Source organism: Ovis aries, chromosome 17 (genome assembly GCF_016772045.2).
Source record: "Ovis aries strain OAR_USU_Benz2616 breed Rambouillet chromosome 17, ARS-UI_Ramb_v3.0, whole genome shotgun sequence".
Taxonomy (NCBI): domain Eukaryota; kingdom Metazoa; phylum Chordata; class Mammalia; order Artiodactyla; family Bovidae; genus Ovis; species Ovis aries.
Genome location: NC_056070.1, coordinates 68,547,307 through 68,558,564, shown reverse-complemented (window position 1 = coordinate 68,558,564; position 11,258 = coordinate 68,547,307). Strand labels below are relative to the sequence as shown.

The window sequence follows — 11,258 nt, the reverse complement described above, 5'->3', positions numbered from 1 at the left end:
GCCTGGATCTCGTGGGGTGGTGCTTGTCTGACTCTTACGTTGGCGTCAGGGGGTTGAATGAATGAACGAGCAGTGAACAAATGGCCGACTGCAGGAGGGCAGTGCTCTTGCTGGACGCCTGGCTGGGGGTGGGGATAGCCTGAGCCTCTGCTCTGCCCCCTACCCCGTCCCCCAGCTACCCAGGTGATGGCCAGGGAGCCCCGGCTCCACGGCCCTCGGGGACAGTGAAGGCCACTGAGGAGAGCTGCTGGCCTGCCGGCCGCTCCATCTAAGTGCACACAGACCAGGCCAGCGGGCAGTCAGGCGGGGCCTTTATTGGCTGATGCGCATCTACCTGCTGGGGCTGCCACAAGCGGCTGTGGAAGCATGCAGCCCCCCTCCCCCGGACCATGGAAGGGGCTGAGGGTACAGGGGTCAGAACTGACACAAAGAACCCCGAACATCCAGTCAGATCAGGTAGCTCGACCTCAGGGTCAGAAAGCCAGCACCAGAAAACGAGGAGGGGTACAGGTGGGCCCCCCAGGTTTGGCTGGGGAGCCGGGAGGCGAGACTGCCCGCCCTCGTCATCCCTGGGCGTGTGGAGGGCTGGGCAGTTGATGAGACAAGCTCCAGACCTGCTGCCTCCTGCAGACCTGCATCACCCCATTTCACAGAGGGAAACTGAGGCCCAGGGCCCTGAGCAAGGCCTCACCTCTCACCTGGGCCGCGCCTCCCTCTCAGGCCCCAGTCCCTGCTGAGCCTCATAGGAAGCAGACGTGCGCTGGGTGCCAGGACCAAGACCCCCACCCAAAGGCCTCGGTGGTGGAAGGGACCCTGAGGATATTAATAAATACAGGCAGGCAGACCCCAGAGGCAGCTGGCCCAGGCCAGGCTGGGAAGGGAAGCCTGGCTGGCCCTCCCCCAGGGGCCACCACCGCCCTCAGTCTCTCTCGTCTCGGCTCCTGGGGGCCACGATCCGGTAGCTGGCCGCGTGTCCTCTCTTGCCCCGCAGGAGGCTGGGGGTGCCCGTGCCGGCGAGGCTTGCCCCCGACCCCTCTGGTTCTGCCGGAGGGAAGAAGAGAGGGAGGGACGGAGAGAGGCCAGGTTAGTGAGGTCTGTGTGAGGCACCCACCTGCCCTTGGCCTTCCAGGGGTGGGGCTCTGTCATCTGGAAGCAGAGCTGTGGGAAAGAAGGGGGTCTGCAAAGCTGCTTGGTGCCCGTCCCCCTGGGAGTTACTAGCCCCCAACCCAACTAGAGCACTCAGGGCCTCTGCCTGATTTTCTGTGACAGGTGGGGATAAACCCACCATGTTTCTGAAATGCTTCGTATGTAGCGGATGCGCCATGAAAAAGTACTTTTTCATTAACATATTTTGGATGTGGAGGTGTGCCCTGAGTCATTCCCATTTCATAGCTGGGTAAACTAAGGCCAGGCATCACTCTTTCTCTCTCGTTGGGTTATACAACCCAAGTGGGGAAGGGTTTAGGAAGGCTAGGCTCTTGCCACTGACCTACTGTGTAGCTTCGGACCTCTGTCAGGGTCTCAGTTGTCTGACTGCTAAAACCTGGGGGATGGTCCAGATACAGAGGCCCTGGGCAACTCCAGTAATTGTTGAAGTCAGTTCTGATTTGGCTATGGTGAATTAGCTGGCCTCCAAAAGTAAAACTGAATAATTGGTGTTTTTCCCACCTGGAAAACTCCTACTCATCCTTCAGAACCCAGATCAGTACCTACCTCCTCCAGGAAGCCTTCTGTCACTATCACCTCAGTCCTTCTCAAATGAGGGGATAGGCAAGTTGGAAGGATGGACTGTTTTTCCAGAGGGAGAGTCCCAGGATGGAGGACTTGGCTGAGCCTCTAAAACCCTGTTCACAGAACCAACACTTGGACTGTGGTTGTGTATCAGCTGTGCACTGAAGGCCAAGCGGCTGTACCCTCATAGTCATAACTGTCCAGTGTCCTGGCCCTGTGTCCCGTGAACCTCTGGACTGAGATTTGGGGCAGACAGGTATCTGCAGTCACAGTCAAGGGACAGTTCATGCCCCAAACCAGGGAGCACAGGGGGAGGGAAGCCCAGAGCTCAGGTCCCAGCATCAGCTCAGGCCAAGTCCTGTCCCCACCGTATTCCAGTCATGCGGCCTTGAGCAAGTCCCAGAGGAACGTGGGGCTGACACTGCTGGAGTCACACTCCTGTGAAGTGTTTAAGGCGACCAGGAGTGGAAAGTGGTTTCACAGTAAATACTGGGTCTTGAGTGTCACAAGGCTGGGGTGTTTTCAACTCCTGCAGGTCTGGGCACTGTGAGTCAGTCCTGAGATGCTGTTCTGATATGACCAAAATCAGGGCCTTGGTTTTCCCTGGCCCCCCCTCAGTGCCTAGCAGAGCAGAGGGATCGGGGAACCTCTGCTGATGGAGCCCGAAGAGCTGGAGCTTTCGGCTAGACCTAGGGGACGCCAGGGGCTCACAACTCTCCGTGTCATTGTGGGAATCACACGAGCCCTCTGAGCCTGTGTTTCTTCCTCTGTGAGGTGGGCATCGTACTGCCCACCTAGAACGCATGTTACAAGGACTGGGGATGTGGAATAGAAGTTTCCCGGCCCAGGTGGCCCAGGTGTGTGACAGCTGTTACTATTACCGTTCTCGATCACAGTCTAAGCGCGAGCCCATCTGTGCATGACGGATCAGTGGGGACGGCTCCATCCCCTCTGCTCCCCTGCTCCCCCAGCCCCCTTCCCGGCCACACTGAGTGGACAAGGGCCCTGCCAGGTGCCTGGCACTTCCTCTGTGGGCTGCTGAAGGAGGGCCAGGGCACAGAGTCAAGGCCACAGTGTGTCCCTTCTGGCTCCTGTCCCAGTCCTCCTCCTGAGAGGGGGTGTGGGGGTAACTGACAGAGAGCTGAGAGCCTGGGATTTGGTCCTTGGTCCTTCCTCTGGGAGAAGAGTAGGTCTGGGAGATGGCTGGATAAGTTTCTAGAAGTTGGGGAAGCCATGTGGCTCAGCAGCTCTGGAAGCAGACCCCGCACACCTTTCCACCCCCAGAGGGCGGGGCTCTGTGGGGGCTGCCCTCTCCCCTCCTCCTGGCACTCGGAGCCTTCCATGACTAACGCTAGAGTCCCATCTCGCAGGAAGGCTTCCCCTCACACACATCCTTTGGCGCACCTGTTCCCCACGCCCCTCATCTCTACAGATGCTGAAGACCCCCTGCCACCAAGGCAGGTACCCTGAGATTGGCCTCTGCACCTGCCCAGACCCAGCACGCAGCTGGTGTGCCCTACACTTTTGCCAAATGAAGGAGACGGCTCTGACAGCTCTCCTTCCTGCTGGGGGCCTCAGTTTCCCCATCTGTAGAACAGATATGAGGTTACGTGTGATATCTGAGGCCATGTGCACTGAAGCATTGAGAGATGGGGCGTCTGGGAGGAGAGTGGCTGTTGGGGCCTCTTTGCAGGTAGGAGAGGGTTAGCCCCAAGGGCAGTCAATCCCTGCCTTTCTCCAGGGCCACCACAGACTCCAGTTTAACTCGGGGAGACCTCCTTAGCCCCACTGTGTCAGCCAGGTGGGGCTAACCTCTTTTCATGCCTGCATTCAAGGACCTTCTCAAACGGGGCCCTGCCAGATCGTCTACCCTCAGCTCTCACCCCTCAGCAAACTCACGGAACAATCCTTCTGGGTTCTCTGGTCTCTTGGCTTTTGGCCATGCTATTCCTTTTGCCTGTTCACTTGCCCCCTATCCTTGTCTTTCAAGGCTCCACCTCGATGCCTCCTCCAGGAAGCCCTCCCGAGATGCCCTCTGCATGCCCCAGCCTGCCTCAGGAGCACTTCTGTGCTTCCCTAGTTGCCAGTACTCTCCCCACTGTGGTACTCCTCATCCTGGTTAACACCCAGGTCCAGGGCTCCCCTCCCCACCCGCCCGCAGCAGCTCCCTAAGCTCCTCGAGAGCAGGACTGTGTCTGTCTTATCTGTTGGAACCTGTCCGGTGAGGTACCTGGCACAGAGCAGGTGCTTGATCACTCAGGAACTAGTAACCAGAACCTTCTCTGTGCCAGACAGCATCTGCTGGCCGGATGGAAGGGCTGAAGAGGGGGTGGTGGCTGCTAGTCTGGATCCAGTGCTGGGAGGTGCCGTCTGTGTCCCCAGGCCCTTCCCAGGCCCTTCCTGGCAGGGGCTGCCCCTGCCTGCCCGCCCTGCCATTACCTGGCCAGATGATGGCTTCCAGCAGGGTGACCCGTCTGGCCAGGAGCTCCAGCTGAGCCTGCTGCTGCAGGAAGCTCTGTAAGCTAGGAGCCTGATGGGAGATGGAGAAGAGCAGACGGTGCGAGTCTGACCTCCGGGGGCAGGCTGGGCCAGGGAAGTGAGGGGGAGGGCAGGAACCTCCGTCAGGACCTAGGTCTCTCCTCAGGGGACGGGGCTCACTCGGCTCCTCCAGTGACCAGATGGGTGGAGAACTGGTGGCTGACTGCCTGGGGGAGGGTCTCTCAGCCCACTCATGGGGCACCCTGGGGCCAGGAGGGCCTGCTTAGTGAGCGCCCCTGGGGTCAGCGCTGGAGGGTGGTACCTAGCCCAGAATCCCCTGGGACTCGAGCCTGGCTGCGTCACCCACAGTCCCCTGCCCTGCTGGAGTCTGGCCCTGTGACCTGCTGGCCCGTGCACTTGCACACTGGCTCTGCCTAGAGTCTGGATCTGCTGCCCATAATCCTCCTGGTGGCCTGGGTTCTGATGTTATTACCCACAATCCCCTGTACTGTTGCAGTCTGGCTCTGTTACCCACAATCCTCTGCTGCCCTGGAGCTTGGCTCTGTTGCCCATCATTCCCTTCAGACTCAAAATCTGTCAGCCGTGGCATCCCTGAAGGCCTGGAAACCACATTACCCACAGTTTCCGGAGCCCCAGGTCTGACCACAGGGGTGGGGGCCCGGGTTTCTGGGGCTCCTCTCTTCCCCTGTGGACTCATGGGACCAGTCATCGAGGGATGGGTGGTCTTGACCTTTCACGTCCCCACCTGGAGAAGGTCAGGTACCTTCTCCGGCCTCTTGACTGGGCCCAGGCAGCTCCACCCTGGAGGGCCTGGGGAAGGCTGGCAGGCGGGGGCTGGGCTGTCTGTCCGTCTGTCTCTACTCACCGTAGAGCCCAATCATTGTTTCCAAGATTAAAACCCTCTCAGCTAAAATCTTCAAAGCCTCGCGTAGTTGGTGCAACCCCTCCCCCTGTGGAGGAAAGAGACAGATGCAGCCGTGAAGGGGGCAGGGGAGGGGGGCCCTGCAAAGCTTGTTGGAGGCCCATGCCCCACCCTGGACATGCACCCGCAGCCCCTCACCACCTGCCACAGCCCAGGGCCCACGGACAGCCGGAACAAGACTCGGAGAAGGCAGGAGGGGGTCAAGGCAGGCAGAAGCAACCCCCTTGGAAGGATCCCACCCAGCTGTCTGCTCTCTGCCCACAGCCTTGCACATCTTTGCTGCACTGGGGGCAGGGGGAGGCCAGTCTGCAGGGGCAGCCCTGCTGTCCCAGGGCCTGCCCTGAGGCTGCCCCAGAGCCCCAGCCGCTCTTCCATCTCTGCTGCCTGAAACCAGCTGCTATCACATCCGCAGGATTCCTGCCACATCCCTGGGCCACTTGCACTCTCGTTTACTTAGCGGTCTTTGAACTGACTCAGTTTTGCCTTCAATACTGTGTTTGTCTCAGCTAATTAACTCCACCAGTGGTATCAGGCTACTTTCCAATCGTCTTCCCACTCATGTCCAAATGAACATATCAGAGTAAAATCAGAAGATGTCTGAGTGGCATCACTGTTGGGAAGCTAGGCTTAAAATGCTGGCAAGGCTGAAGTCCAGGCCCAGGTGCCCCCTTCCCTAGTCCTTTTGGGCCCCTTCCTCACAAGGGCTCTGACGGCTCCAGGTCCATACGCTGCACACATGGGAGGCAAGCCCTCAGCCCTGCCCTTTCGTCTCAGCTGAGTCTCCAGCACCCCTCAAACCCCTCCCCTGGACCTCCCTGCTCTGGGGTCTCCTGTCTCAAGTAGTGCTGACGCTGCCCAAGGCTCTGGTCAGGGACCGCCAGCTAGCCCTCACCTTCACTTCTTCCCAGCGTCTGTCTGTCTGTCCTTTCCTCCCCCTAGCATAAGGCCCGTGGTCTTGTCAGAACTCCACACTCCCTCACTCCTTCCTTCCTCTTTCCTAGTCCAGACTAAAGACACTTCCGAGATGTAGAGATCTTAATTCTGACCGAGCGCCAGAACGGCGCAAACTATTCCAGCCCTGACACGTCTGGGAGCCCCTCTCAGGTCCTTTACTCAGTGCGGATTAAATGAAGGGATGAGGTATAATACGCATCTTGGTACAATTGCTACCTTCAAGGTAGCTCTATCCCACAAAAAACATCTAACCAGAGTCCTCGCAATGTGGCTGTTCTGAATGAGCCCCTCGCCATGCTAGGACTGCCCCTTATGATCTGGCTGTCCTGTCCACATCACATGGATGGGACTACTCTCAGGCCACTGCCTGGCCATGGAGCCGGGGGGTCACCCTGAAGTGACCCCTCTTCAAGTATTACATCCATCTAAAAGTAGATGGCCTTCAGAAACCACATTAAGCCGCTGGAGCAGGGACAGTGGAGAAGCTGACGAGATGCAGGAAGAGGGCAGCACCTCCCCAGCTGGTGGAGGGCAGTTCACCGGCATCTCCCCCCGAGGGAACTATCAGGCAAATCCAGACGGAGGGGCAGTCTCCAAAAGACAAGCTCGAGAGAAGGAAGAGAAGGGCAGGGGGCCAGTTCGGGATTAGAAGAAACTAGCCACCTGACAACCAACTGCGATACACGAATCTTGATTTGATCTTGGATTTGTTTGGGTTTTTTTTTAAACCAGCTACAAAATGCATTTTGGAGATGACTGGTAAAATTTATAGTAGTGAAGCGAATTCGCTCCGTCATGTCCGACTCTTTGCGACCCCATGGACTGTAGCCTACCAGGCTCCTCTGTCAATGGGATTCTCCAAGGCAAGGGATTCTCCAACCCACTGGAGTGGGTTGCCATTTGCTTTATAGGTAAGCTGTATATTAAGTGGCTGAATTCATGTCAGCCTTTTTAGGGGTGAATGTGGTACTGTGGCTCTTTGGGAGAACGTCCATGCTCTTGCAAGACACACACTGATGTGTTGGGGGAGATGTAGATGAGGTCTGCAACTTACTTTCCAATGGATTAGGAAAAAAGGTCTGTAAGTATATAAAGAGCGAAAGAACAGACATGGCAAAATACTAATAACTGGTCAGTCCAGAGGAAGGGCATAAGGATAGTCACTGAGCCAACTTTTCTCTATATTTGAACATTTTCAAAGTAAAAACCTGGGGGGAAAATGTAAAAAACCCCAATATTCTGTGTAAGTGGCCTGCTATTTGCACCGATGATGCCCCAGTGCCCCTAAGCCTGGCCTGCGTGTCCAGGGCCTGCTGGACAGCCCCTTAGCTGTCACGCAGACATTCCCCATGGAGAAAGCTTCCCCAGAAGAAAGCCAGCTGCTCCTGGCTGTCTTCTGTCCTTCTCTATTGTAAACATCTCCCTTAATTTCTCGCCCCCTCACCCCACAGCCAGACTGGCACCCACGTGTCTCTCAGCTCCACCGACATCTGTCCATCTTCACCGGCCCCCTCCCAGTTCCGGCCCCCACAGCCTCTTGCCAGGATGACGAGCCTCCTGTCTAGTCTCTCTTTCTGCTCCCACGTTGCTCCCTTTTCCCATCCATTCTCCACGGGGTAATCAGAGGGATCTTTTGCTAACAAAAATCTGACCACATCACTCCCCTACTTAGCATTTCAGTGCATTGCTCCCCACTGCCTACAGCACAAACTTCACATTCCTCAACATGGCCTCTTAAGTCCCCAAAGCCTCTTGACTTGTGTCTCACTCCCTGCCTGTCAGCCTCTGTCGCTCCAAGTATTTGCAGCTCCTCAGACACCCCAGGCTTGCCCGTGCCCCAGGGCCTTTGCACATGATATTTCCTCTCTGCCTGAATGCCCTTTGCCAGGCCTCAGCCTGAGTCTCCTCATCCAAGAAAATGCTGAATTGCCCCCTGCCGTCACAGCTGAGCTCCCCTGTCCTGTCACTGCTAGTTACGGTCTGTTCCCCCCCACACCCCTGCTGTGACCACTCTGAGGGTGGGGACTGTGTCCAGATCACATCTGTATCCACAGTGCCCAGTCTGCGGCCTGGCACCACCAAGGAGGTGCTTGGGGAAAGTTAGCTGGTTCCCCAAGCCCTGGGAAAAGCCTGGACTTCAGTTCCAGCTCTGCCAACAATTCACTCTGTGGAGTTGGGCCTCAGTTTTTCCTATCTGAATAAGGGGTATGGGCTTTGGTCTGGACGGGCCAGTGCCTGCAGCGCACCCTGATGACCACTGGGTGTCACTGCTGAGCCACAGACAGGTCAATGGCTGCAAGCACTTCACCAAGTGGGGACTAGCAGGTGGAGTGTGGGTACAGGAGCCCTTCCCCATGCGCACCTCATCCCCACCTGCCCCCAACACAGCTGGCCCCCCAGCCCCCAGAGCCTCATGCAGCCCCCAGCCCAGCAGGTTCCCTCCCAGGCAGGCGGCAAGCAGGGACAGGAGAGCAGGTGGGTGAGGGGAAGGCAGGTGGATGGGCAGGGGCCCTGCTACCTCATGGCGGTGGGAGTCCCTCCCAAAGGTGGTTCTGAGTTTGAGGTCTGTTCTGAGAGAGCTCAGGCATCTGTTTTCCTGTTGGGCCCCCATATAGGGATGGGGCTGCCCAGCCTAATTCAGCCTTCACCCCACCTCTCCCACCTCCCCCAGGCCTCTGAAGAAGCCAGTGAAGGAGCCAGAGGGCTGGGATCTCCTGGGTCTAGCTGACCCCCAGCCCAGCTCATGCCCATGCTGACAGTGTGCTTAAGAGACTGGAGCCACTAGCGGGTGGAAGGTGGGGAAGCGAGTAGGGAGGCAGTGAGGGGCTGGGAGAGGCTTGCTAGAGAGGTAGCAGGGCCCCACGAGTCATGGGAAGACACAGGGGACGGCTCGTGCATGGTGGGGGGCTCCCACGGCTGTATCCATCACTGACCCACAATCAGGAGCAGAGAGGGCAGGGCAGGAGCTGGGTGCTCCCCATGTCTTCATTAACTAGTGCCTGCCAGGAAGTAGGGCGTCCCAGCCAGACTGCACCAGGAGGAGGGTGGGGGAGGGAGGCGGGCACGATGCCAGCCTCCAGAAGAACACCCCAGCGGCCTCTCCTGTCTGCCCCCATCCCGTCCATTTTCCAAATGCCTCCTCTGGCGGTGGTGGTTTCCGGGTCCCTGCATCGTGGGGCTTCTGGTGCTTCCTCCATGTTTCCTGGTGGGGGGGCGTGGATTTCTAGGCCCTGAAATTCATTCACTGCAACTCCCTCTTGTGACGGTGAAGGCTTCTAGGTCCCCGTTCCCATTTATTCTGTCTTCTGTGCATGTCACAGTTTCTAGGCTTCCTTTGTGTACAGTGGTTTCTAGATCTTATTTCATTTTCCATGGTTCTCTGGTGCGTATGACAGTTTCTAGGCCTCTCTTGCCCCTCCTCATGGGTCTCCTGTGTGTGTGATGGTGTTGAGGATCTTATGTTAATTGTACGTCTTCTGGGTACAATGGATCTAGGTCCCTTGACTTCATTCACCATGTACACTGGGTCCATGATGGGTTTCCAGGCCTCCCTGCCTATGATTCACCATTTCTGACGTGTACCATTTGTACCACCATTTCCGGTGGTGTCCAGTGCCCCATCCCTTTTACCAGAGGGCTCCTGTGTACTTCGGTGTTTCTGCACCTCCCTGCCTGTGCTTCACGGCTTTCCTAAGGCCAGTGGGCCAGGAGTGGCCCCCTCTTCTGTGTGGATATTGTTTTCCTGCTTCCCTTTCTTTTGCAGACAGGGGAGCAGAAGCCAAAGCCCTTGCTGGGAAGGGCTATGGGGGCAGGGCATGCAGTCTGGACTGGGTCAGCCCAAACCACCCAGGAGGAAGCGGCAGGGTCACCCTGGCCTGCAAAGGCCGCAGAGAGAAGACAGAGACAGTGACGAAGACAGAGTGTGTAGGTCTGCTTATAAGGCTGGCCCTGCCCACTGGGGAGGGACAGGGTGCTGGGAGTGAGCAGGGGCTGAGACCTGGCAAGGCTCTCCCCGGGGAGACCAGGTTGCAAACGGGATTTGGATGGGCTGCCCCACCCCCATATAATCTCCTGAGTGTCCAGGGCAGGGGGGCAGCGGGAGGTCAGTGCTGGGCTAGAGCTTACCCAGTGGCTCTTCTCACCAGGGTCTCCTTTGGGGCCAGGTTCTCCCTGCGAGGAGAGAGAGAGGTAGGAGCAGTGAGAGGGAAGGAGAGAGGGCTTGGGGGCTGTGGGGAGAGAGAGAGAGGCTGAGCGAGGCTGAGACAGAGAGAAAGAGTAGCTTGTTGGGACTAACACCAGATAAAAATGCAAAAAACAAAAAACTGTTTGAAGGCAACGGAAAGCGATAAAGAGTAGCCAGTAACTGAAGGATATCTGACCTTAGAAAGAAGGGAACCGCACTGGGTAACACCCATACTTTTCTGGCTTTTCCTCTGAGGGCTCATCCCAGCCCTCTCTGCCTGGCAAATGGCTCAAGCGGGAAGCTTTGGTCTTCCTGGGCTGAGGAGTCAGAGGTTGGGGTTGAGACCGCCCGAGGAGGAGGAAACTGAGGGGAAGACGCTGGAAAGCAGGGAGCCACAGTAGGGAAGCAAAGTCAGTAGAGGCACTCTTCTCTAATCCTTGGATGTTCTGCGAACTGCCCATCCTAAAGTCACAAAGCTGAGGGCTTGCCCTCAGCTAGAGCAAAAGTCAACGCTCATCAGAGGGCGATTCTCTTCACTATGACATCTATATTGCCCCATATGCAATACAAAATTATTAGACATGTGAAGAAACTGGAAAATGTGACCCATCCTCAACAGAAAAATCAGTCTATAGAAACAGATCCATGGGCAACCCAGATATTTGAATTACTAGACATGGAGTTGGAAATATCTGTGACACAAACTATTGGGTGTAAAACAGGCTTAAGAATGTATTGTAAAACACAGGGAATATAGCCAATATTTTGTAGTAACTATAAATGGAAAGTAACCTTTAAAAATGGTATTAAGTTTAAAATTTTTTGATAAAATAGAGTAAAATCATTTTTAAATTTAAAAAAACCCATGACAAATATGTTAAAGAATCTAGTGGAATTGATATAATGGGTGATAAGATGGCAAATTTCAGAAGGGATGTGAAAATTATATGAAAGAATCAAATGGAAATC

The 11,258-nt window shown here is 56.4% G+C and overlaps 1 protein-coding gene across 13 annotated transcripts in view; it reads right to left on the bottom strand.

The window, feature by feature from the left end:
• Positions 1-294: 294 nt before the first annotated feature.
• EMID1 (EMI domain containing 1) overlaps positions 295-11,258 on the bottom strand; it is a 40,859-nt gene continuing 29,895 nt past the window's right edge. The window contains exons 14-18 of one of the 13 annotated variants that reach the window (XR_006056739.2): positions 10,232-10,276; positions 8,625-8,702; positions 5,096-5,180; positions 4,171-4,261; positions 1,009-1,041 (exon numbers count right to left, since the gene is read on the bottom strand). Coding sequence is in view for 10 of the 13 variants with exons in the window: in XM_027956693.3 (XP_027812494.2) it covers positions 920-1,041; positions 5,096-5,180; positions 8,625-8,702; positions 10,232-10,276 (330 nt within the window). In the remaining 3 variants the exon portion in view is untranslated. Of the gene's footprint in view, positions 1,042-1,810; positions 1,845-4,170; positions 4,262-5,095; positions 5,181-8,624; positions 8,703-9,039; positions 9,309-10,231; positions 10,277-10,305; positions 10,667-11,258 lie in introns of those variants that run through there. The other 12 variants (XM_027956693.3, XR_006056740.2, XM_027956698.2 and 9 more) reach the window with 12 other exon arrangements.